Here is a 26,956-nt window from a genome sequence, read left to right as displayed (position 1 = left end):
CGCAGAGCTCCTTGGAGCTCCTTTCCATCTGCTAAGATGCGATGTCGCCTGATTCATGAATCATTAAATAAAGCCAATTACAAATTCAAATTTACTGAGATGAGTTTTGTTAACTCCCCCGAACACTTATTTTTATGAAAGTAAGACCTTTTTTGCAAAACAGAGAAAATTAATTTTTATAATTATGTTTGTGAGTAAAATGGTCAGTAGCTACTGGAGGTTATGCTTCTCTATCCAAAACTGGAGGGGGGTAGGGGAGAGATTTTTGAAATGAGCAGTCATATTAACTGCTGCTCCTGGTGTATTAAGAGTTTCAGGTCCAACATAAATTTATTTCAGCTTTTATTGCTTTTAAATCAGTTAAAATAGGAATTCAATTGCCTTCAGGATATCACAGCCTTTTATATTACAAAATTCTCTAGAGATACACTCAGAAACATCTAAAAACATTTCCTTGTAGGGTGTGAAGGAAGATTGAAAATGAAGGCATCTCTAAAAGAGTCACTCAAAAGAAAGTCGGAAGGACATTGAGGAAGCAAGGTTTATGCACATCTCCTGTTTCAATTTTCGGAACACCATGAACTTTTGACTTTTGTCTTTTGCAGTGGGACCACCTCCTGGAACACATCTTCCTACTGGGGACTGAAATAGAGATAATGTAATGCCTGTTAGCGCAACAGCCAATCACGGATTAGACAGTCAGTTCAAACTCTGCCAGCACCAATCATAATTCTTTCAAAACAACTTATGTAACTGTGTATTTTTCGCCTTTATAAGCTTGCACTCCTTGCTAGCAATTTGGAGCACACTGGATTTTGACTCTGTGCCTCCCAGATCCTAATGCCTAGGACCCCAAATAAAAGCTTTTGGATGCTTTATAGTCTTGCGGCCTTGACTGTGAAGAGGACAGTGCACATCTGAGGATTCTAACACTTCACACTGCAGCTGTGCTGAGTGGGGGTCCTACAGCTGGCTGCAGAGCTAGGGTCCCACTTCCGGGGACGGGGGTGGGGTGGGGGGTAGGGGGGTGGATAGGAAGGAGGTGGTAGTGGTGCAAAATCCCCAAGGTTGGGGCGAGGTTGCTAACCTCAAGCCCCAGAGGTGGGAACAACGGGAGCGAGGTCAGGGCCTCCAGCTGTGAAAGGTCACAGGTCAAAACCCACTGACCTCTCCCAGCACGCAGTGACGTCATTGTTGAGGATGTTTGTTCTTAAACAAAAGGCACAGATACGCCCTGACCTTACCCCCACGCTAACCCTTGACCCTAGGGCTCATCAGCCACTCCGGTATGTCAGCGCCGGTCCAAGCTCTCAGCAAGGGGAGCTCCGCGGGGAAACTGAGTCAGGACTTCACGGTCGGGGAGCCAGACGCAGGTAGCCGGAGATCCGAGCGCTGGGAGCCGGATCTGCTCCGAGCCCAGGCCAGTCGGCCACGTGTGTCCGAACGGCTTGTCACTCAGCACGCAGAGGGCGGGGCCTGGAGGATTGTCCAATCAGGGGCGGCAGGGGCGGGGCCGAGGCGTGGAAGCCCCGGGTGGTTAACCGCCCGCCCGCGCTCCGGAGGCGGTGCCCGGAAGACGAGCCAATCAGACGCAGAGGCTCGGAGCGCCGTCCAATCAGGGCGCAGAGGCCCGGAGCGCCGTCCAATCAGGGCGGGGGAAGGGCGCGCTCCAGCCGCGTGTCCATCGCTCCGCTGCCGCCCCGGCGCCCGTGCGCACCTGCCTCGCGCGGCCGCCGGTGTCCCGTCCTCCTCGGTCTCGGCGGCCCGGGTGGCAGGGACAGCCCGAGCGGGACGCGAGATGGTGAGTGCGCGGGTTCGGGAAGGGGATGCTGGAAACCGGCGGGGACCGGCTGGAGGAGGCGGTCCCGCCCCGGGGTGGGGGGTCGTGACCCGATCTGTGCCCTCGGCTGCGGGTGGGATCGCAGCGCCCTGTCCCCCCCCTCCCCGGGGCCGCGCCGGGTCCTCCCCTGGGTGGGGATCCCAGAGACGGTGGAGGGACCCCAGGGCAGGCGGGCAGGGGCTCCGGGCCCCGGGGGGCGGCGGAGGGGGCCCCTCCCTCCCCCTGACACAGCCTCATCCGTACGTGGTTCAGGACACCTTGTTCCTGCTAGAAAACAAAATCCAGCTGAGTAATGGGCGCTCTTCAGTGATTCATGAGCCGGGCAGCGTGCCATCTCGGGGCAGGAAGGAGCTCGGAGGAGCTGCACAAAATGAAGGACTTTCACGGGCACCAGGAGTGGGAGCAGGAGACTGTGAGACAGAAAGTGGGGCCGGTTGTGACAGGTCCCCTTCCGTCCCCGCGGCAGGGGTGGCCGGGGTCTAGCAGCCGCAGGACCTGGGCGCTCCTGACCAGCTCATTCCCGCCGGGCTGGTGTCACATTCCATTTCTGGGAGAGGCCGAAACTGCAGTCAGGCGAATCCTGGGTTTGGTGACAAGGAGCCTGGTACGCAGGAGTCCATTTTGGGTCGGCCGTCTCCGTTTTTGCCATTCCCAGGACTGCTGCTCGGGCCCCAGGCTCCCGGCACCTCCGGTCCGGCAGAAACAGGGCTTTTCCTCAGGAGGAGCAGGGACGGAAAGGAGGTCTGGCAGGAGCGGCCCCCCTGTGCTCCGGGCTTCCTTTGCTCAGGTGGGCAGTGGCGCGTTCTGCATCCGAGCACCTGCTCCAGCAGAGGTGGCGATGGGGAGACAAAGTCGGGCCGTGGGGAGGCCGGAGGCCTGGGGGAGTCGGTGACCCCGCGGTGCGGCGAGCAGAGGAGCGGCGGCAAAGGCGTTGCTGGAGAGGACAGCGCCGGCCACCCGGCGTGGTGCTGCGTGGGCCTCCCGGAGGGCAGCTCCCAGGCCCACGTGCGGGCCGGAGGAGGGCGAAGCCGGGCTGCGTGGGAGCAGCAGGCGCTGGGTGCCCGTGGGCCCGGGACAAGCAGCCGCGCTAGTCCGGCCAAGGAGCCGGCGCGGATCTGGGGGTCGGGGCGCGGCCCTGGTAGGGACGGGCCACCTCCCTGGGAGTCGTGCCTCGGCCGGGGCCGGGCCCTCTCTGCAGCCTGCTGTTGTCCAGGCCCACGGGCCGCTCACCTGCTGTGTGCCAGCAGCACAGGCTCTGGGGGGACCCGCAGGCCCCCCGCCCCCGGTGGCAGGCTGGTCCCTGTCCAGCTGCCTCCCGGGCCATCCTGGGCTTCAGCAGGTGGAGGTGGAGCGTGACCGACCCCTTCCTGCCTCCCCTCTTCCCCTCGAGGTGGAGGGCGGAGGGCGTGAGGTCTGCCCTCCTCCTGCTGACTGTGTGGCTCTGGGGCTTCTCCAGGGAACGTGCCCGGGGTGTGGGGGGCAGGTGTCCCGGTACTGACCCTGTCCCTGTGCACGAGGGTCGGGCGCGTGCGGGGGTCCGCACCTTCATGCCGGGCGGGTGGACTCATGGATGAAAGGATTCCTCCAAATCCTAGTGAGTGTTCACGCGGGGACAGCGCTGGGACACTGGGCGATCCTGTCTCCCTCCGGTTAATTGCGGGAGGTCGGACGGAGATCGTGGACGTTCTGTGAACTGAACGTGGTCGGTTCTGACCTATGATTTGTTACCACGACGGTAAAGTCAACAACTGCGTGTTTTCTGAAAAGGATAAACATTTCCCGTTTATTTAAACCATCAGCGTAGCCCGAGCCTCCCTCCCTGTTCCCTCGAGCCCGGGGTGGGGGGTGGGGAGTGGGGGGGGGCCGGGGACAGCGATTCTGCACCTTGTGCTTCACGCTGTGGGTCAGCGGCTTGGTCCTGGTGCAGGGACGCAGGTGCTGGAGGCAGGTGCTCCCAGGGCTGCGGACAGGCTGCCCCTGGGGCCGGGGGGGTCGTGCCCGCCTGCAGCGTGGGGCGATCTGGGGCTGCCCTGGGGCTGCTCCCTCCCGGCTGGTCCTGGCATCAGCCACAGAGTTGGTAGAGTCAGGGGGGATCTGTGCAAACTGGGGCCGTCTGTGAAGGTCAGGCTGAGGGGGCCCCCTGGGCTCAAGCGCCGTGGGAAGGGCTGATGAGTGCGAGCCTCTAAGGGTCAGCACCTAAGTCTGAGGGTTTCCTCCCTGGTGAGAATTGGGGTCCCGGAGGAGGGGCCGTTTCCACACTGAGGGGGGGCGGGGTGTGTGGAGCTGCAGAACCGTTCCCCGGCGGCTCAGGGTCCCCTCCCCCTTCCCTGGCAGCAGCCACCCTGACCAGTGTCAGCGGGGAGAGCTGGCCCCCGTGATGGGACCGGCCTTGACCCCCCACCCTGGGGTTTCTGGTGCTGTGTGGGTGCAGCGGGGGCTGACCTGCGCTGGCTCCCACTTGCTGCTGCTCCCGCGTGTTTCCTGGAGAGGCTCCTGCTGCCCAGTGAGCCCAGCGTGGGTGATACGACTTTTGTCATGTGGCCACATTTGCAGGACTTGGCTCTTTGAATTCTCGTGTGTTAGCATCTACCCGTGTGCTGCCCCCTAGGTGACCCGTGTCCTGCCCCTTCCTGATGGCCGCTGGACACGTGTCCACCACCAGGCGGTGTCACCTGACTGTGCCCTGTTGAAGATGCCGGTGAATGTCGGCAGTGTCCCTGCGGACGTCATGGCTGCTGTGTGGTTGCTCAGCCCTGGTCTGTGTCGCTGGGCAGGTGCCCTCGACTCGGGTCACCCCGTGAGCTCCTCCCTCCTGGGCCTCATGAGCCCGAGGTCCCAAGTCCATGCTTCGGGGTTGTCAGCATGCTGCGTCGGTCTTGTTTGGTCTCTGGGTGTAAACCCGTATTAATTATTTACACCTGCAGAAAATTGCATATCGTAGATCAAGGGGAAGTTAAAATTTATAGAGAAACGCGGATGTGGTGCGTGAATCTCACGTGGGCCGATGCCTGGCCCTCGGGCACTGCGGGTTATGCAGCTTCATGTCCAGCTGGAGGGCAGGACGCAGGATCTCCTTGGGGTCCCCCGTGGGCTCCTCTGATCCCCACTAGGGCGGAGCATCCTCATGGGTGGGGTTCCGCCTCCTGTGGAAGAGTTTCCAGCGTGTTGTCCCCTGTAGCCTGCGAGTCTGCGTGGATGGACTCTCCACGTGTTTACTACACTTGGCCTTCCCCGTGTCTTCCTGTGTTGATCACCCTTTTGTGCCCTGAGAGAACCCTTCCATGGCTCAGGCGTAAACACACCTGCTGGAACCTCCTCCTTGTGTGTTCTGCTTGTTTCCACGACAGTGAAATAAATCCCCAGGATCGCTTGTTGCCCGTAAAGTTGCCAAGGGAAAGGACCCCTGTTCCCCTGTAGACAGCCAGTCCTCCCGGCCCCTGCGTCCAAGCGTCACCCTCTCTGCCCCTGCCCGGGAGCACCTGCTGTGCGTAGATCCACTTGCCAGAATCAGGGCAGAGGGAGGTGTCCGTGCTTTCCGCTGTTTTCCATCAGGGCATCTGTCCATCCTTCACTGTTACTGCCAACCGTTCCAATCACTGGTAACTTTAAAATGAAAACTGTTGGTTATTTTACCATCAAAACCAAATTTGTTCCGGAATAGCAGAGAATTGCCATTGTGGAGTGTGAGGTCACAAAACCACAGGCAATTTCTGGAATGGGGGGGGGAAGGCTCTTTTACAGGGGAAAGGAGGAGCCAGGGTGGCTGTGGAAACACAAAGGTCTTGGAGGAAACGAACAGGTGGAAGTCCAGGGGCTCCTCAGTGGCTGGACGGTGGTGGGCGGTGGAGGGAGGCGGAGGCTGGCTCCCTCCCGCTGGGGCAGTGGAGTCCCAGGGAGAGTAGTGTGGACCTGCAGGGTGCTGGGCTTCCTGCGGGGCCCCCCGGTGAGGGCCAGGGCAGGGCAGGAGGGCCCCCCGCTGGCCTCCCACTCCACCCCAGAGAACTTTGTGTGAAGTTCTTCATTTCCTTCATTGGACCAACGTCTTTCCTTGGAGCATCTCTGAGCGAGAGGCAGGTCTGCGGTACTGGTGGGCTTGTCCCTCAGCGCCAGGAAGGTCCTCTCCTGGTCGTCACGTCTTCTGTTGCAGGGAACGTGCAGAGCCGTGGAAGCCAGGTAAGGCCGCACGTGGGTAACAAGGAAGGACGGGGGGAGAGACTCGCGGGCACCTGCCCTCCCTCCGTGTTCGCCAGGAGCGTGAGATGCAGAGCCCCTACACGTTAGGTGCATCGTTTCACAAATTCACAGGCAACAAAATACGAGACCGGAGGAACAGAATTCCGGATCATGTGACCGTTCTAATCCAGGACCCCGGGCGTGAAGGCAGCCAGCGGAAATGTTGACTGGCACCTGTTCCAACCTGGGGGAGGACGTCCTCCCTGTGGGCAGACCCGGAGTCCTGTGTGGCTCCTGGGGGTCCCTGCTCCGGGCGGCAGGAGAGCGGGAGAGGGGATCCTGCAGGAGCTCGGGGAGAGAACGGGCCAGGGCTTTGGGCGGAGACGGGGCAGGTGAGGACACGGGCTTAGCTGGTGACGTGTTTGCCAAAGTAGCACAACTTCCAACCTGTTTTGAAACTATTTTTCTTGGAAGAACTGTTTGGAACCAAACTCATGTTACCCAGTAAGACAGCCTGTAAGGGTGTGTGCTGAGAGACCGTGAGTTTGGGTGAGTTTGGGTCCAAAGCCAGCGTCGGCTAGTAGCTCGGGTGAGGGAAGACTGGGATCTCAGAGCCCTCTGACACTTGAGAAAAGGCAAGGGAACGATCTCTGTGTCCTGGGATCCCGATGAGCCTGTTCCCGAACGGCCAGGGCCCCCGAAGAGGCTCCCCCTCCCGCTGGGTCTTGCACAGGCAGACAAGGAGCGTGTCTGTTCGGGAAGGAGAGAAGGAGGCGCAGTGAGGAGCAGCCCAGGCCGGGGCCCCACGTCTCGGGAAGCCTGTGGCTCAGGTGTCATCAGCTGCCGCCCCGGGACGTCGTCGCTGTCCCGTCTGCACGGGGTGTGCAGGGCCCCCAGGGGTTCGCCGCGAGTCTAGATGCAGCAGGTGCATCCCAGGGCCTCCTCCCTGGAGGGTGGCGACACGGGGGCCCGCCCAGCTAGGGAGAGGCCGGAGGTGGCTTTTCAGGGACGAAATGTGCAGGTTGGTGGGTGCGATGTGGTCCTCCCGGGCCGGGCGCTGTGCACGCCGCTCTCCCCCAGCGTGGCTGTTTGCAGTAGAAGCGACCGGTCTTTCTCAGTATTGAAGTTTGTCTCCTTTTGTCCCCTGAGGGTCAGAGGAGGCCGGGGCCGTGCATCGGACGCCCTGTGACATCTTGGTGGTGGGCGTTTGGGGGTCCCGGGGGGCGGGGGGTGTAGATGTAGAGGGACCTACAGCAGGGCTGTCAGACGTGATCTGTGTGTGTGGGGGGTGGTGGTGGGGGGAGTGTGTGTGTCTCTATGGAGCGTGTCAGTTGAGTATCAGCAGTGCCCTGAGAGCTTCCCTCAGCCCGGGGGTTGTGGATGGTTCGCAAAGTGATGGTGTAAACCCGGCCAAATGGAATGGACCTGTCGAATCACCTGGCTGGTGACATGGGTGCTCTGGTCACCCTGAGGGGTGAGAGCTGCTCGCCAGGCAGGCACGATCTCAGAGAATTGCAGCCGCAGGACAGGCCCTGGACTGTCTACACGAAGGCTTCTGCCCCGTGAGAAGACACACAAATGGTGACCACAGTGTCCTCCTGTCCACACAAGAGGTGGGACCCCCGTTTATGTAGACGGCTGGGACCGGGAGCTGGGCACTCTGTGGCCTCGTTAACGTTTCTGCACTAGTACGGTTACTGACCACGGCCGGGGGAAAAAAAAGAACACGGCTGGGTTGTTCCGGTGGGTGGGTTCACGCACGTCCCGCGATGAGTGGAGGGAACTATGGGATCTCTGGTGGGGCGAGATTGTTATTTGGTCCAAAACACTTCTTCACTGGGCTGAGGAGGACTAGATTGCAATACTCTTTGCCTCTCTCTGGAGCTAGTTGTTGGGTATCTCTTATCAATTTTGTAAAATATCATTTGGGGAAAACATCCCTTTGGACGAAGACAGGTGTCTGCCTGTGGTTTCCTAGGGCAGGGTTTCAGTTTTGTTGGCGGGGGGGGGGGGGTAACGTGAGCGTGGGGGCGTGGGGAGGGGCTGACGGAGAGGGAGAGAGAGAATCGTGAGTGAGCTCCGTGCTCAGCACAGATCCTGACCTGGGGCTCGAGCTCATGACCCTGAAGTCATGACCTGAGCTGAAACCAGGAGTTGGAATGGTCAACCCACTGAGCCTCCCAGGCGCCCCTTCTTTTCTTTTTCTTTTTCTGTTTTTAAACAAGATTTTATTTATTTATTCATGAGAGATACAGAGAGAGAGGCAGAGACCCAGGCAGAGGGAGAAGCAGGCTCCAAGCAGGGAGCCCCATGCGGGACTTGACCCTGGGACCCCAGGATCGCACCCTGGGCCAAAGGCAGGCACCAAACCACTGAGCCACCCAGGGATCCCCCCCTGTGTACCCTTTCAACTTTTATTTATTTCATTTCATCCTTGTCTTTCTGCGTGTGCGTGTGCGTGTGCGTGTGTGTGTGTGTGTGTGTGTGTGTGTAGGTGATCTCTGAGCCCGTGCACGCCGACTGAGCCAGCCTGGGGCCCCCGCCGTTTTCAGGTTTGAAATAGGAGCCACCCCTAGCCCAGGGACCCTGCGTCCGTGGGAGGCGCTTCCCGCGGGTCGTGTGGGGAGTTGGAGGTGAGCTGTGGGCGGTTCGCGGTCCCGAGGGGTCTCACGCGGCCCCACTTGGGGCCTGTTCCCGGGTGAGACGCCCTGTGTATGGATCCTGAGGTTGAGAACAACCTGCAGGTTTTCTTTGGAGACTTGCTGGCCTGTGAGGGCAAACAGACGAAACAGGTGGATCCTGTGTTCCTGTGAAGGGGCCTGAGGGGGCGCAGAGAAGAGCCTCATCCAGGTGTTACAGCAAAGTAGACCCTGCTCGGACTTCCCACCCCAGATGGGCTGTTACGACTCCGGAAATCAGGACGACTGTGCAGCCCTGGGCCTGAATGTCCACGTGTAGTTCTGTTCCTTCCTTTCTTTTCTTTTCTTTTCTTTCTTCTTTTCTTTTCTTTTCTTTTCTTTTCTTTTCCTTTCTTTCCTTTCCTTTCTTTCCTTTCTTTCCTTTCCTTTCCTTTCCTTTCCTTTCCTTTCCTTTCCTTTCCTTTCCTTTCCTTTCCTTTCCTTTCCTTCTTTTTCTTTTTCTTAAGATTTTTGTTTATCCATGAGAGACAGAGAGAGGCAGACACAGGCAGACGGAGAAGCAGGCTCCCTACGGGGAGCCCGACTTGGGACTCGATCTCAGGACCCCGGGGTCACGCTCTGGGCCGAGGGCAGACGCGCCACTGCTGAGCCCCCCAGGGATCCCCAGTTCTGTTCCTTCCAAATGAAAGCAAGGCAAGCGGCCGTCTTACCAGCCGGACCAGAGAGACGTGCTGCGTGGTTTCTTTATGTGGAAAGTTTGTTCCTTCGGTGGGAAGGGATGTCAGCGTGTGGGAGTTGGGAAGAGCAGGGTGCCAGGCTTTGGGTTTTGTCACAGGTGGGGTGGCTACAGGGTTGGTGCCCGTGTCATGGGACCAGAAGCCTCTGAGGCTTGTCATCTTCCTTTATGGGCTTGATGCCTTTGCGGCCTCTTTACTTACGGGAACTGATTAATTCCTGGCAGAGCTTTGAGGGATTATCCCGAGTTCATGGGACGCGCCGGGGGGTCCTGCCGATGTCAGCGGGGGACTTCCCCGAGAGGGGGCGGGGCGGTGGGCGGTCAGGGCTGGAGCAGGTGAGAGGTGTCCGGGGCCTTTCTTCCCCCGTGAGGTATTTTCAGTCCCTTTTGTCCGGTTGTGCAGTGACCTCCCCTCCTGGGAGCATGAAGCTCCCGCGTGACCCTTTGTGAGGAACGAGTGCGGTGAGTGGATCGGGGTGCGGGGCCAGTGGGAACGGCCACCCTGCCCCGGGCCTGGACATCAGGACACGGACCTGCCGTGGTTCACGGGGAGGCCGCCGTGGGAGCCCCGGGGGGGGGGTGGCCTCCAGCGGGGAGGTCCAGGTCGAGGGGGGCAGGCCGCGCTTCCCCACCTGGCAGGTTGCCCCACGCGGTCGGCCGGGCCGAGGGATGGGGACTGGCCGGGGGCAGGGCGCCGCGCCTGGGGGCCAAGCTGGGGACAGTCTCCCGGCAGATGTGCCTGCTCTCCGCAGCTTAGTGGCAGCTGGAGGCGACGGGCGCCAGGGGCCCTGGTGGCCAGACGGGAGCGCCGGGGCTGCCTGTGGGGCAGCAGCCGCCTAGGCCGAGGCCGGCCCGGCCCCTCCTGGTGCTTGGAAGTGGAGGAAGGAGCCCGGCCCGGCCGGTGCGGGAGGTTCCGCTGGGGCCGAAAGACCCGGGTCCCCGGGAGGCCCGACAGGCCGCAGGCCCGGGGCGCCTGGGCTCTGGGTCCCCCTGGGCGACCGCAGGAGCTACACTGGCTGCTCAGGGTTGCCGAGTCTTCCCAGGCGTTCGCGGCCTGTGTCCCTCCGGGGCCAGGGTCACCCCACGCGGCCGGCAGCGCCGCGCCCCTCCCCGCAGAGCCCGGACGCCGGGGGGCAGCGCGGGTGGCGGCCCGGGCTGGGGGCTTCGGGCCGGTCTCTACGGGCCGGGCGTGATCGGCTGCGGCGAGGCGGGAGCAGGCCGGGGCCAGAGGCAGGGGTCGGCCGGCGGGTGGGAAGGGGGGGCCCAGCCGGCAGGAGCCCCGGGGCGGCACGTGGGGCGAGCTCAGAAGCCCTTTGTGCCCTCAGCGCTTTGCCTCCGTCAAGTGCCAAACAGGCTCTTGGGAGCCCCACGAGCCGCCTGGTCGTGTTTGCAGGTCTCCGGCGCCGGTCACGACGTGTGTCCCGTTCGGGGTTTCAGGGTCAGGACTTCCTGAGGAGTCATCCATGAAACAGGTTGGGGCAGGCCGAGATCGACGTTCCCCACAAAGGCCATTGCGGCTCTGAAGTACTTGTATTTTATTTTATTTTATTTATTTATTTTTTAATAATAAATTTATTTTTTATTGGTGTTCAGTTTGCCAACATACAGAATAACACCCGGTGCTCATCCCGTCAGGTGCCCCCCTCAGTGCCCGTCACCCAGTCCCCCCCACCCCCACCCTCCTCCCCTCCCGCCACCCCTAGTTCGTTTCCCAGAGTTAGGAGCCTTCACGTTCTGTCTCCCTTTCTGATATTTCCTACCCATTTCTTCTCCCTTCCCTTCTATTCCCTTTCACTATTATTTATATTCCCCAAATGAATGAGACCATATAATGTTTGTCCTTCTCTGATTGACTCATTTCACTCAGCATAATACCCTCCAGTTCCATGCACGTTGAAGCAAATGATGGGTATTTTATTCTATTTTATCTTTATTCTATTTTAATTTAATTGTACATATATCTCCCTTGGATGCTCAACCTTAACTGAGCCACCTGGACACCCCTCTACGACTATTTTTGTAATAGCTCTAACTGAGGTATGGACCACACACCATGATGTTTTATCTGCTTAAAGTATAAACTTCCGTGGTATTGATCGTATTTACAGAATTGTTCAGCCATCCTCACATTCTCATTTCTAAATATTTTATTAATTCCATAAAGAGAATCTGCATGTAGTGGTAGTCACGTGACATTCTAGTGCATCCCAGCCCTGGCTTCTAGACAATTGATTAGTCTTCCTCTCTTATTGATTTGCTTATTTTGTACATTGTGTAGAAATGACGTCTTACCACGTGTGGTCTTTGTGAAGCCTGTGAATGTTTTCAGGGTTCATTGGTTTTGTGTCCTGGATCAGTACTTCATTCTGCTCATTGCTGAATAATATTCCATTGTATGAATATGCCTAAGAAATGAGTTGTTGGGGATCCCTGGGTGGCTCAGCGGTTTGGTGCCTACCTTTGGCCCAGGCTGTGATCCTGGAGCCCCAGGATCGAGTCCCACGTTGGGCTCCTTGCATGGAGCCTGCTTCTCCTTCTGCCTGTGTCCCTGCCTCTCTCTCTCTCTCTGTCTCTCATGAATAAATGAATAAAATCTTAAAAAAAAAAAAAAGAAAGGAGCTGTTACCCTTCAAAGTGAAACTGTTATTAACTTTGCAGGCAAAAATGGGTTCATTCTGGAATAGGTGAGAATTGCAACTCTGAAAAGCAGGCTACAGTGAAACCACAGAAAAGCCAGAGAGAACTGAGGAGAGGAGGCTCTTTTATAGAGGAAACTGGGGATTGGGGAGGGGCTGTTGCAAACAAGAAGTCCATTGGTGCAGGCTTGGAAGTGTTATTGTGTCTCATTGGCTGAGTTGTGATGGTCTCTCAGTGCCTGGGCTGTTGCCATGTGGGAAAATAACCTTCCTCCTGTTGCCCTAGTAGAGTGGTATCCACTTGCAACTGCAAGGTCCTTCTCTTGCTGTTGGGTCTGCAGTTGACTGAGTGGTAGGGTGCGGGAGCCCCACCTGCTGGCCTCCTGACTCCAGTCTTCTCTTCTTTTTTTTTTTTTTTTGGTTTTATTTTAGAGCACAGCTGGGGTAGGAGCAGAGGGAGAGAGAGAGAATCTCCCTGCTGAGCATTGAGCCCAATGCAGGGCTCAGTCTCACAACCCTGAGAGCATGACCTGAGTCAAAATCAAGAGTCAGAAGCCCAGGCTTCTGACTGAGCCACCCAGGCGCCCCTCCTGACTCCATTCCCAACAAGGTTTTCCTATATTAGCTTTTACACATCTCCCTCTGATAAGGATCTTTTCTCAGGCTCCTGGGTGACTCAGATGGTTCAGGTCATAATCTCAGGGTCCTGGGATCAGTCATATTGGGCTTCTGGCTCAGCGGGGAGTCTCCTTCTCCCTCTTCCTCCCCTTCCCCTCCTGCTTATGCTCTCTCTCTCTCTGTCTCAAATGAATAAATAAAATATTTTTTAAGTTTTATTTATTTATTCATGAGACACACAGAGAGAGACAGAGACCCAGGCGAGGGAGAAGCAGGCTCCATGTGGGGAGCCCAATGTGGGACTTGATCCCAGGACTCAGGATCACACCCTGGGCCGAAGGCAGGCACTAAACCGCTGAGCCACCCAGGTGTCTCTGAATAAATAAAATCTTTAAAAAATTTCTCAAATGCATCAGTGATTGATTACAAGTCGATTTCTTTTTCTTTCTTTCTTTTCTTTTTTTTTTTTTTTTACAAGTTGGTTTTCCATGTTTAGTGGTTTTGTTCCTTGGTGCCAGGAAAGACCTTTCCTGGTTGTGATGTCCCATGTCACAGGGGAGTGCATAGCAGTTGGAAACCAGTTAAGGCCATAACTGAGTAACAAGAAAGATTAGAGTGGAGGAGTCTCAGGCATTTCTCATCTTTGGTCCCTATTTATCAAGTTGGTAAGCGTTGGAGATTATCTCCTTGATGGATATATCATTTTTAAAACATTTTGACAGGCAACAATTATAAAAGCAAAACTAACATGAAAATTGCAAATTGTCTGACGGCTCTAAACCAGGACCCTAGGTCTAAAAGTAGCCAATTGAATATTGGCAGTTTTCAGATGTGGGGAAATTTTTTTATTCTGTTGATAAAAACCTGGAGTCATGTATTCCTCCTGGAATGTGCATAAATTAGAAACTGAGTCAGTAGCATATGGGTGTTAGGAAGAACAGGGTGCCAAGGGTTAACAATGGTAATAGAGCTCAGAGGTTCTAGACAAACCTCCATCTTTGGCCACTGGGTTTTCTCCCAGGTAAAAACAGACCATTACAGGGAGTAGTGCAGGGGATGGTGAGCCTCTGAGGCTTGTAATTTTCTATTATGAGCTTGATGCCATTAAGAGCTTCTTTATTTATAGGATATTGATTGATTCTGGGGAGACACGTTGAGAGATCTATTTTATTTTTATTTTTATTTTTTAATATTGTATTTATTTATTCATAAGAGATACAGAAAGAGAGAGAGACAGAGACACAGGCAGAGGGAGAAGCAGGCTCCATGCAAGGAGCCCGACGCAGGATTTGATCCCAGGGCTCCAGGATCACGCCCTGGGCTGAAGGCAGGTGCCAAACCACTGAGCCACCCAGGGACCCCTGAGAGTTCTATTTTAATCGTGATGGGAGGCACAGTGTGAATTTCGCCAACATCAGTTGAAGATTTTGCCCAGAAAGAGGATGGTAGGTGATCTCATGAAGACAAATGATCAATGTCCCTAGACTCCACTATAGTGTGTCAGAGATGGAGCAGATGAAAGATGTGGAAGGGTCATTTATTTCCTTTGGTTGTCTATTTTGACCACTGTTGTCCCCCTTTTTAGGGATTAGAATTATTTAGAATTAGAATTATTTCCCCTTTTTAGGGCAAAGACACCTTTTTAAAAAGTGTCCGCCCAATTAAATGACTACAGGCATAGGAACTAAGTAGAAAATGGTGTAGCTCTCAAAGGATCTAGACAAAAGGGAGTGAGTTCAGAGACAGGAACCTGTTGAGGTTCGTTAGAGATCCCTGCTCTTTGTATTGTAGACCTCCTAGGTTGGGGCTGTTTGCCTGTCAGCAAGGACACGGAGTGAGTCATTCCCAGGGTGGGGAGTGGTTTCTTCAAGCTGATTACAGGGGAAGACTGGGAAGGATCCCTGTGGTTCCCTGGAGCACCATCATTGGGAATGAGGAGGATGTTGGAAAGGCTGGCTGCAGGGATGCAGCTGTGGGAGCGCTTAGGTTGGTAGTAATCTTTTTTTCTAATGTCCTGATCCTCTGCAAAAATTCGAGAAACTAGTCAGGCTTTGTTTTTGTTTAGGAACCTCCATTTGCTAGAATTGAAAATTAAGAATTTTAGTGGTCTTGAGGCTCCTGGTTGGCTCAGTCAGTAGAGTGTGCAATTCTTGATATCAGGTTCGTGAGTTCAAGCCCCATGTGGGGTGTGGAGTCTACTTTTTAAAATAAAATTAGGGATCCCTGGGTGGCGCAGCGGATTGGCGCCTGCCTTTGGCCCAGGGCGCGATCCTGGAGACCCGGGATCGAGTCCCACGTCGGGCTCCCGGTGCATGGAGCCCGCTTCTCCCTCTGCCTGTGTCTCTGCCTCTCTCTCTCTCTCTGTGACTATCATAAAAAAAAAAAAATTTAAATAAAATTAGTTGGGGATCCCTGGGTGGCTCAGTGGCTTAGTGCCTGCTTTTGGTGCTAAAAATATTAAACATAATATTTTTATTATTTAAAAATAAATAAAATTAATTAAAAAATTAACAGTCTTTTAGGTGACTCATTTAGGATATGTATGAGTGCTTTGGCAAATAAAATCTGCAGTGGACATATTTTCACATTCTGTCCTGGTCCTTTTAACTAAAAGAAAAAGATACTGGTTCTGCTCTTTAATAAACATAGACTTAAATGTTACCTAGGTGGATTCCATGTCTACAGGAAGACCAGAATTTTCTTTATTTTTAAAGATTTTATTTATTCATGAGAGACACACAGAGAGAGGCAGAGACACAGGCAGAGGGAGAAGCAGGCTTCCCGTGGGGAGCTCAGTGTGGGACTTGATCCCAGAACCCTGGGATCATGACCTGAGCCAAAGGTAGACACTTAACCACTGAGCCCAACCAGAATTTTCTTTAAAGGCAATTTGGAGTTGATTGTAATTGTCATGTAAAGACTGATCATCATAACCTAAAAAATAAATCTACTAGTTATTATACTAGCAAAAATGGGTTTATTTGGTAATAGTGGAGATTTGCAATTCTGTATGTAAAACCACAGGCAAGTCTGGAGAACAAAGGGCGGACCTCTTATAAAGGAGGAGAGAGGATATTGGGATGGGCTGTTCCTAACAAGACATCCACTGGAGCAAACTGGGGCTTCCATGTATAGTGTTTTCTCATAGGGTGGGCTGTGACTGTCTCCCATTGGCTAGCCTGTGACTGTCATTGGTTGAGCTGTGACTATCTTATTGGCTGGGCTGTTGCCAGGGAGGGAGGAACCTTCCTTTCTCCTGCTGGGGCAGTATGTGTCCAAGGTGGTCTCTTACTAATGAGTGTGGTACAGGATGAGTGGTACTGGTGGAAGCTCCAGGTCTGGCCCCCTGATTCCATTTTAGTTGTGTCTCTTATTTATTTTCAGAGGGTTGGTGGGCTTTGGGCGGTTGTCACTTGTTGGCTGTTATCAGTCACGCTGCTTAGAGTATGTGTGAATTAGTTGTTTGTGCTCATCTTCACTGTCTCGGGTAGACTGATACCAGGGGTGGAATTGTTGTATTGTGTGGTAACAGTACGTTCATCATTTCGAGGATGCGCCGGGCTCTTCCAAAGTGGCCGCACCATTTTACATCCCCAGCAGCAGAAGTGCACGAGAGTTCCCCCTTCCCTCACATCCTCACCAGCACTTACTTGTCCAGCTTTATAGCCATTGCAGTGGGTCTGGAGGGGTATCTGCTTGTGGTTTGATGTGCATTTCCCTGATGACTAATATCTAGTGTCTTTTCCTGAAACTATTGGCCACTTCATATCTTCCTTGCAAGAGTGCTCATATTCTTTGCCCATTATTTCATCACATTCTTTTTCTTCATATCATGTGTTTAATTTTTCTTCATTGTCATATGAATTTTTAAGGCATATTTAAAATACAGGACTTATCAGATGTGTGATAAGCAAACCCCACTTAAAACCATGATTGAAGTAGAATTTGCCTTCCTATTAGGTGATATGGTTCGGATTTTTTTTTTTTTCCATTAGGTATTGAGACACAGTTTTTGTTTAAACAATGTCTGTTTTTTTTTTTTTTGAAAAAAAATTTACTCTATTTCACGAGTGTGGGGTCATACCTTGTTGCTCTGAAGTTATGAATTAGCCTTATTTTCTTTCTCTGTTAAGGTCACAGTGACTCTGTTACCATCAATCCCCCAGGGGCTCTTCTTTCTGGTGTCTTTCTCCTTGAATTCTGGGCACTAGGGTGTATACTGGAGAGGCCCTGCTGATTTCCAAGTTTCTTCAAGAACCAGAACTCCTGTTACACACCAGGAGTGTCAGGCCCCCTGGCCCTCCCTGGGTCCATGCCCAGAGTCCACCTAATCCAGGGAAAGGGTCGTGTCTGCCTGTGTTGGAATAGAGGGACTGCACCAGGCTCCTTGACCTTGTTGCCTTCCAGGGTGAGAGCAGCACTGGAATCCGTGTCCACGGCATCCTCACATTGGTTCTAGTTCTTGGAGCTGATAAGGCAGTAATCATCTTTGAGCAAGTCGAAGATGTATCTTCCGATTTCTGTGTTGTCTGAATGACATTTTTCGTTCTTACTATACTGGTCTGCTCAGATCTTGCTCTGTCGGGATCCCTGGGTGGCGCAGCGGTTTAGCGCTTGCCTTTGGCCCAGGGCGCGATCCTGGAGACCCGGGATCGAATCCCATGTCGGGCTCCCGGTGCATGGAGCCTGCTTCTCCCTCTGCCTGTGTCTCTGCCTCTCTCTCTCTCTCTGTGACTATCATAAATAAATAAAAATTAAAAAAAAAAAAGATGTTTCTATTAAAAAAAATTAAAAAAAAAAAGATCTTGCTCTGTCTTAGTAAAAATAATATTTGGGTGTGTGTACGCCTGTATCGGCTGCTGTCATCACCCTCTGCTTCAGGTTCCTAGCCTGTCCCATCACTGAGTGCACTGCAGTGGATCCCCTTGTGTGTTGTCACTTCCCACACACGTGTGACTCGGGTCCTAGGAATGGAGTACAGTTCCCTGGCTGTCACCCCCCACCCAATCATCCCACACACATGGGTGAGGATGGAGCATTACTGCAATTGAATCTGTGGTATGTTTCAGGACTCGGTGGTCTTTGAGGATGTGGCCGTGTACTTCACCCCAGAAGAGTGGGCTTTGCTGGATCATGGTCAGAGGAGGCTTTACAGAGATGTGATGCTGGAGACCTGCAGGAACCTGGCTGCAGTGGGTAAGGATGGCTCCATCCCTTCACTGGTCTTTTAGGATAAAATGTTTCTTATAAGTGTCCAGTATTATTGGGGCCAAGGAATGGGAATACATTGGGGAAGAGACAGACATGGTCCAAGCCTTCATGGAACCTACCTCAAGTCACATACCTTTTCTGTGAAAACAGTTTCATGTAATACATTTTTTTAAAGATTTTATCTATTTATTCATGAGAGAGAGAGAGACAGAGAGAGAGAGGGGGAGAGACACAGACAGAGGGAGAAGCAGGCGCCATGCAGGGAGCCTGATGCGGGACTCGATCCAGGACTCCAGGATCATGCCCTGGGCCGAAGGCAGGAGCCAAACCGCTGAGCCACCCAGGGATCCCTCATGTAATAAATTGACTATTGCTCTGGATCAAAGTCAGACTGTCTAATTTTATCAGTGTGAGAATGGTCTCTGGTGTTGCTCTGGGGCAGTGAGTACTTCTTTGTGGAGGATACACTGAGATTAATACACATTTCTCATGGCAGTCATGCTGCAGTTAGCCTTGCACTTCATCATCTTCAGTGACCTTGAAGACCAAATTAACGGTCCATTTCCATATTGCTTGTTGCCCTTCAAATCCTCCCTCATGCTGAGCTGTTCTCCAGGGCAGGGCAGGAGGCACACACACCATCTGACCTCCCGGCGGCAGCTGGGGCAGTGCAGGCAGGCTTCACCGAGGGCCTCTGTGCCTTCAGGACAGTCCAGGAACCCTCGATTGGACCAGGTTCTGGAGAAGGGAATGGCATTTGGATATGAGCATTAGAAACATGACTCAGTCCTTGTTGGAGAAGAGTGATGTCTGTCATTCACCTGGCTTCCCTGTTCGAACTTTCTTCTACCCTTGCCCATGTGGCAAGCCTTTTTGTATTCCTCTTAGAGGTGGCATGTGGATGTATGGATCTTGCCCAGTTCCTTCCTACTTTGCTTTTCTGATAATACTTCTCTCCACATTAGTCTCCGTATATTTTGAAATATTTTTTTGCAGATGGGCTGCTTTTTCATATATTTCTCCTCTTATTGCCAAAGTCCCAAATCACTAGGGTCCTCAGAATTTTTCTTTGGTCACATGTTCATTCTTCCTGATGAACTTCATTTACATTTGGGATCAGTATGTGAATGGAAAGCCACATAGGGTCTATTTTCTTACCTTTAAACATCAGACCATTCCCAAGAAATTCAATTATGGTACCAATTCTTGCAGATTGTTGCACTCAAGTTAAACCTTGTGGATCAAGAACTCAGCTGAATATTTTGGAGAGTGAACTATCCAGTGAAGAGAAAATAGTAAGATTTACAAGAAATGATTCCTGGGCTCTTTTTGGAGAAAGCCGAGTGTTTCATAATATTGGAGATCAGTTCCAATCCCAGGAGAGGTGTCTGAGGTGAGTGCCTCTCCCATAGGAGAAAGGGGGATCTTGGCAAATTGTTAGACTAACTTGAAATTAAAAAATGTAAACCTAGCGCTCAACATTTTTGTAGTCGGAATTACACAATACAAGATCTATATAAATGTGATGTACATATTGATCATTAGAAATATAACTCATTTCATAACATTTATCAGCAAAACCCACATGTCAGCAATGCTGACAGTCACAGTTATTATTGGTCCCTTATTTTGAGCATTTAGCTTCTTCTACATTGTAGCAGTGTAGATGGTGCCACAAACACGTCCGTTCCTTGGAATTGGTCATTAGGTAGCCAAATAATCATTAATAAACATCAGTAGATCTTTAATTAAGAGATTGGTTATAATCATTTTTGCCTAACAGTGTGCCTTCCTGTTTTGAACAGAAGTCATTTGCTGGAGCGTGTCTGTGAGAGCAATGAAGGTAATCAAGGTGGAGACACCGTAAACCAGATTACAGGTCTTACTGTGCACGAAGATTGTCCTGCTGGAGAGAAATCCTGTGAATGTGCTAAGTGTAGAGAAGTCTTCAGAGATGGTTCTTTCCTTGAGAACCCACAAATATTTCACCCTGGATACAAGCTTAATCCCTGTGAGGAATGTGGGCCAGCCTGTAGCGGCGTCTTGAGCCTCAGCACTCAGGTGGATGCAGATCTTGTGAGGAAACCTTATGAACATCAGGACATTGGGAGAGCACCTAAGAGATACTCAAATAGTCTGGGTAGTCAAAAATCTTTAGAGTGCGGGAAATGTGGAAAAACTTTCACTTGCACGTCAACCTTTCAGGGTCATGTGCAAGGTCACTGTGAACAGAGAGTCCATGTGTGTGATGTGTGTGGGAAAACCTTTATGTATCAGTCCTATCTTACACGTCACATGAGAACCCACACTGGGGAGAGACCCTATGAATGTGTAGAGTGTGGGAAAGCCTACAGTTGCCTCTCATATTTTCGAGAACATGTGAAAACGCACAGTGGAGAGAAACTCTATGAATGTAAGCAGTGTGGGAAGACGTTCAAATATCCTGCATCCCTGCAAGGACATATGATGACGCATACTGGAGAGAGACCTTATCTGTGTCAACAATGTGGGAAAGCCTTCAGTTGTCCCAAATACTTCAGAAGACATGTGAGAACACATAGTGGAGTGAAACCCTATGAATGTACGTTATGTGGGAAAGCCTACAGTTGTTCCTTATCCCTTCGGGAACATGTGGGAACGCACAGTGAAGAGAGACCCTATGAATGTAAGCAGTGTGGGAAGGCTTTCAGACATCCTCGATATTTTCAAAGACATGTGAGAATGCACACTGGAGTGAAACCCTATGAGTGTAAGGAGTGTGGGAAAGCCTATAGTAGTTCCACATCACTTCAGGAACACGTGAGGACACACACGGGGGAGAGGCCCTTTGAGTGTCAGCAGTGTGGGAAAGCCTTCACTCGTCACTCCTCCCTTCAAGGACACGTGAGAGCACACAGTTTGGAGAAACGTTACGAATGTACACAGTGTGGGAAAGCCTTCCGTTGGTCCTCATCCTTACAAAAACATGTGAGAACGCACAGTGAGGAGAAACCCTATGAATGTCAGCAGTGTGGCAAAGCCTTCTGGTATCCAGCCAACCTGAGAGCACATGTGAAGACGCACACTGAGGACAGACCCTATGAATGTCCGCACTGTGGAAAAGCCTTCAGTTGTCACTCCTCCCTTCAAGTACATGTGAGAAAACACAGTGGGGTGAAACCATATGAATGTAAGGAGTGTGGGAAAGCCTTCTGGTATCCTGTAAACCTGCGAGCCCACGTGAGGACTCACACTGGGGAGAGACCCTATGAATGTCAGCAGTGTGGAAAAGCCTACAGGTGTCCTGCAAACCTGCGGGTACATGTGAGGACTCACACTGGGGAGCGACCCTATGAATGTCAGCAGTGTGGGAAGGCCTTCAGGTATCCTGCAAACCTGCGAGCGCATGTGAGGACTCACACTGGGGAGAGACCCTATGAATGTCAGCAGTGTGGAAAGGCCTTCCGGTATCCCACAAACCTGCGAGCACATGTGAGGACTCACACTGGGGAGAAACTCTGAATATGAGGACAGTGGGAAAGCCTTCATTCTTCCTTAAAATCTGTAAATCCAATCAGACACACTGGCAGGAAACCTTATGAATGTAAGCAATGTTGGAAAACCTTCAGATATAGCACCTCAATTATTTTGTATATAAAAACTCAGGGCTGGACAGCAAATCTGTATTTGTTATAAATATGGTTGTGCCTTATAAGTGCCTCGTCCATAACAAGGATCTCTACTGTATTTATTTCCACTGCATGTTTCTGATGAGAACACTGAGATAAGATATTCCCTTACCTGTCTTTTGTATGAAATATATTTTGTTATCTCACACATGAAAAAAAAAACTATGATTCTGTAAAACTTGTCTCTTTTCTATTACAATGTCTTTTGGACCCAGGAGTGATAAGTGATTTGTATACATATCTTGCCTTCTGTTGTGGATACTGGAATTTCCGACTCCATATCTACTTTTCATTTCAATCTTTATTATTGAAAGATGTATTTTCACATTTGCTCATCGCTGCTGTATACCACACCTGTGTTCCTTACAGAAATTAGTAAATGTGCAGGATGTTGTAAGAGGACAGTCTACTCTAATTATGTTCATATTTTGATTTCTGCTGATCACCCTTCACCTTGGTTGTTCATCAGTCAGGATGAGTTAAGAAGAGAAACCATGTGGCGTGAAGATGAAAGCTAGCATCTGGTTGATTCTCCTGGATTTCATTGTGAACATGGTGAGGCAGGAGACCCTATGTTGCAGAGTCGTCCTCTGTGTGGTTCTGAGATGAAGGCCCTGAGGAGAGAAACCTCGTGAAAGAGCCATGGTTTTCCATTCTTCTATGCCAGCAGGAGACAGAACTGCATGGGGACCCAAATGGGCCTGGGTCATGGCATGTTTTCCTGACTTCTGGTCTGTCATCTGGAACAGCCATCAACCTAACATATGTTCGATGGTTCTGTTAGGTAGCATATTCCAGAGACTTCTCCATGAGCTCTCCCGGGATGGACTGTCTTGGTTATCAGGCCCACACAGATCCTTGTGTTGCCTTGTGGCTCTTCATGTCCACGAGGCCACCTCTTCAGCCTGTTAGGTGTAGGGATCCCTCTCATCCTGGCACCCCTTCATCTCCCATGCTTTTCCTAATACATGGTTTCTGTGGTAAACATCTTGTCCCTCTCAGGATAGATCTGTGTCCTGCCACCCTGCTGACAGATTTAATGCTGCACCCACAGATACAGGAAACCTCCTTCCCTCTTTGCACTGTAGAGAGGCTGCACTGACCCCGTATTTCTTCCTTTTGGATGTTTCCATGATTGGAATAAGCACTTGTGAGAGTATTTGGCAGCTTGTGGGAACTTTCCCGTATGGCTGACTAGCTGACTTCTATGTAAAAGATAAGCCCTGTATGCTTAGTTTTTTTCTGTTGTTACATGTGGTTTCTCAGTGTTTAATTTTTTCATTCCTAATATGTGATTCAAAACAGTGGGATTTTTTTGGTGTGTGTGTGTGTGTGAGATGTAATCCTCCATATTACTTCTTAGAAAGCCTATTACCTGGGTTTTCAAGTCTGTTACACCCTTCTAAGGGCCATCTCTTATGATTCGTTACCTGAGAAGGTATGTTAAAATGTTATGCAAGAGGAGTAATTAATTTTTGTAATTGTATTATTTTTTTCCATATATATTCTGAATAGTACTAAATGCTGTTAATCTTAAAAATATGGCTGATGGTTCCTTTACCAGGAAAAACCAGGGTTTATCTGTTAATAGCAGTGAATTAAAATTTAGTACAGAAATGCTACAATAAAAATAGCAGCATGTCTCGAAGACAGAGGAGAGTACTGGTCTTTAATAGAAGAAAGGGGGAGTTGGGAGGGGCTGTTATAACAAATAGCCTACTGTAGTGAATTGGGAGTTCAAGTGTAGTGTCCTTTCATTGCCTGAGTTGTGACAGTGTCATTGGCTAGGCTGTTACTGTCGGAGAAAAACTCACTTCCTCCTGGTGGATGGTAAAGCACTAGCTAAAGAAGCATTGAATTATAAGGTGTCTCTTCTTTCTTCTTATTTTTTTAAAAGATTTTATTTATTTATTCATGAGAGACACAGAGAGAGGCAGAGACACAGGCAGAGGCAGAAGTAGGCTCCATGCAGGGAGCCCGATGTAGGACTTGATCCTGGGACTCCAGGATCATGCCCTGGGCTGAAGGCAGGCGCTAAACCGCCAAGCCACCCAGGTGTCCCTGTCTCTTTCTTTTGAGTGTGGAGTTGACAATCGGTGCTAGGTCATGAGACTTTCTCCTGCCAGCCTACCCCCTCTATTTTGGTGTTATTCCCTTTATTTTCACATTTCCCACTTTTGCTCAAGATCATTCTTCAAAAGCATCACTGATCAAGAGTCAGGCTTTCCTATTTCAGTGGTTTTGTCCCTCAGCACCAGGGAGGCATTTCCTGGTTGTTGTGTCTCATGTTGGAGGGAAAGTGCATGCAGTGGAAACCAGTTAGGGCCACGTTTGAGAAACAGGAAAGGTTGGGCAGGAGAAACTTTCTAATACTTCCCACCTGGTCCATATTTATCAAGATGATAAGCATTGAGGGACACCTGGCTGGCTCGCTTAGTCAGTAGAGCATGCAACTCTCAACTTCTGGGTTGAGTTTGAGCCCCATGTTGGGTGTAGAGATGACTTTAAAATAAAATCTTGAAAAAAAAATCTTGATAAACATTGGAAATCATTTAAGTATTACCCCTAGGGTTGGGATAAAGCACCCAGACAGAACTGTTCCCCCCCCCTTCCCCATCCCCTGCATCAGGGGCTGAGTATAGAAACTGTAGAATAAATACACAAAATACAGAGGAGTTGGGAATGCTATGCATGTGAATATTATAAAGCAGAACCCTACGTCTGAAAGTAGTCAGCTGAAATATTTATTGCCGCTTATTCAGACCTGGGGAGGAAAGGTTTTATCTATGAAAACAATCCCGGAGTCATGGATGCATCCTGGAAGCAGCATAGGAGTATGTTGTGAAAGCAGCACAGGAGTAGAATAGTGGAGGGGCGCCTGCCTGACTCAATGCGACCCTTGACCTCAGGGTTGTGGGATTGAGCCCCGTGTTGGGTGTACAGGTTTATTTTTAAATACATTCTTAAAAAAAAAAAAGAGTGGATATTGCAAGAGCACACAGAATCAACTGAGTGGACTGGGGTAGATACAGTGTGGTAAAAGAATGTGAAGCAGTGGCTGATAGAATTTTTGTAATGGCAAAATTTAAATACATTTTAAAATGATATTATTATTCTAAAAAAAAAGCCTGTTTAGAACCAAATATGATATCAAATACAGCCTAAAAAATAGAATTATCAGAAACTGGATTGCATAAGAATCCAGTATCAGTGAATATTTCAGATGAAAGACTTCTTTGAGGGGTACGTGGGTGGCTCAATCAGTTAAATCTCTGACTTTAAAACTCGGGTCATGGTCTGGGGTCTTGAGATCAAGCCCCACGTCAGATTCCGCCCTCAGTGGGGAGTCTGTCTCTCTCTCTTTACCTCTGCCCCTCCCCCTGCTTATGCTCTCTCTTTCTTTCAAATAAAAAAAAGCTTAAAAAGAGAAAGACTTTTTAGAGTTCTGAACCTCTTAACACTTAGGGAAAAGCTAGTGAAAATTACCTTGTCATGGGATCATGATTAGGGTGCTTCTGAAAGGCCAGAACTTGAAGAAGAGACAAGCCCTGCCGCTGGTGCAAGAGTTTGGGAAATGAGGACAAGGCATTTTCTTTCAATCAAAGAGAAGAAGTGAAAAAAAAAGAGAGAGAGAGAGAGAGAAGAAATGACAAAAAGAGCTCAGGCCTCGGCCAGACATTTCAGGAAGGCTGTGTCACAGATGTTATCTGCTGCCACTTGGGGGATCTTTACCAACTATTGATCTAAATGTTTGTGTTTTACTCTTGGCTAAGGTCCATGGCCAAGTAAGGGGGTGTAACTCATCCTATTAGTTGGACATCCAAGGGAAACACATTGCTGCCTCAGTATCTTTAAAAGGACCTGCAATAGCACACTCAGCCAAATATTTACCACTTCCATCCTTTTAAAAAGACCTATGAGTAAACTGGAAAATCCTTATTGTTTAGAGGAGAGACATGTAAAATGCCATAGAGTTAAAATGTGACACATCAGCATTAAGCGGTCATGAAGGGTTTTGTGTGGATCCAAGTGTGGTCTTGTTGCAAGGTCAGGTGCCCTAAATATTGGTCCTGAGCTTAAGCAAATATAAATTTTTGCCATTTATTTATTTTTGGAAGAGAGAGAGAGAGAGATGGGGGATGGGCAGAGGGAGAGGGAGACAGAGGATCCCATGGAGCCTGACCTGAGGCACGATCTCCCAACCCTGAGATTATGACCTGAGTCAAGACCTAGACTCGGACACTTAACTGACTGAGCCACCCAGGCACCCCTGGACTTCATGTCCCTTTAAAGCCAAAAGTTCTAGATGACATATTCCATTGAAGGGAAGCAGAGAAGCAATTATCCCCATACTGTACCAAAGTAAAGATGCAGAGAACCCTCTGTCACCCAGAGCGGCTTTTGGGTTTGTGAAAAGCAAGAAAGACTGTGTGGGTCTTGACCGTCCAGGGGTATGTCTGTGCTGCCAAATGAAAACAAAAGTTGACCACACTTACCAACTGGAATACTAAAAATGCACTGCATGGATGGATTGCAATGAAAAATTTGCTCTCCGTGGCGGTGGATGTCAGTAGCCGGGTTGGGGCGGGGTGTGTGTGTGTGTGTGTGTGTGTGTGTGTGTGTGTGTGTTAGGAACCACAGCGTGTGGAGGGATGGAAAGGTTATTGCTGAGAGGTCTTAGATGACCATTGTCAGCCGTTGGGTTTTCTCACCAGGAAAACTGGGGTGTTGCAGGGAATAGATCCAGAGGATCATGAGACACTGAGGCTTTTAATCTTCTATCATGGGTTTGATGCCCTGAGGGTCTTCATTATTTATAGGGTATTGACTACTTCTGGGAAGAGGTTTTGAAGGACCTATTTGAATATTGGTGGAAGGTCACTGGATTCCGCCGGGATCAGTTGAGCGTGTTGCCCATAAAGAGCATGGTAGCTGATCCAACAGGAACAAACCACCAGTGTTCCCAGACTGCTATCGTGCCACCAGAGACAGAGTGTACAAAAGAGGCCATGGGGTTATTTCCGCTGGTTGGCTATTTTGATCACTACTGCCAAATTCTAGAATTATTTGGCCATTTGGAGGAATTGAAATTCTGGGATTTTACATTTCTTAGAAGTCTTAGCCTAATACGTGAATAAGGGAGGAAGGAAGGAGAAGGGGATGAGTGTCTCTTGAAGGGTCTCAATGAAAGGAACAGGCTCAGGGACGGGAACCTGTGGGGGGGGGCGTCATGAGAGGACCCACTCTGGGAGCTGGGTCAGCCCTTCCAGGTGGGGTGGGGGGGTTGGGCACCAGGAGTGTAGCTCCAGGGTCACTGAGGGCAGAGATTTGTTCCCAGGGTGGAGAGTGGGTTCTCTGAGCTGCTTATAAGGGAGGACTGGGAAGAGCCGCTGTGGTTCCTTGGAACCTGTCATTGGGAATGAGGACATGGGAAA

General features: G+C 51.0%; 1 protein-coding gene across 1 annotated transcript; it reads left to right on the top strand.

Annotated features, from left to right (window-relative positions):
- Nucleotides 1–1,559: 1,559 nt before the first annotated feature.
- On the top strand, nucleotides 1,560–23,169 carry LOC121495405 (zinc finger protein 77-like). Its single transcript, XM_041762820.1, has 4 exons — nucleotides 1,560–1,801; nucleotides 17,712–17,838; nucleotides 19,066–19,246; nucleotides 19,659–23,169. The coding sequence occupies exons 1-4, from the start codon at nucleotides 1,799–1,801 to the stop codon at nucleotides 21,352–21,354; spliced, it is 2,007 nt and encodes a 668-aa protein (XP_041618754.1). The 5' UTR covers nucleotides 1,560–1,798; the 3' UTR covers nucleotides 21,355–23,169.
- Nucleotides 23,170–26,956: the final 3,787 nt, after the last annotated feature.

This window comes from Vulpes lagopus, chromosome 7 (genome assembly GCF_018345385.1).
Source record: "Vulpes lagopus strain Blue_001 chromosome 7, ASM1834538v1, whole genome shotgun sequence".
Lineage (NCBI taxonomy): Eukaryota > Metazoa > Chordata > Mammalia > Carnivora > Canidae > Vulpes > Vulpes lagopus.
Note: the sequence above shows the minus strand (reverse complement) of the source record. Positions and strands in the feature narration are given on the sequence as shown.

Coding starts and splice junctions, on each gene's coding strand:
- LOC121495405 (XM_041762820.1), top strand. Junction 17,839..19,065: donor CAGGAACCTGGCTGCAGTGG/GTAAGGATGGCT, acceptor CAATTCTTGCAG/ATTGTTGCACTCAAGTTAAA. Junction 19,247..19,658: donor TCCCAGGAGAGGTGTCTGAG/GTGAGTGCCTCT, acceptor TGTTTTGAACAG/AAGTCATTTGCTGGAGCGTG.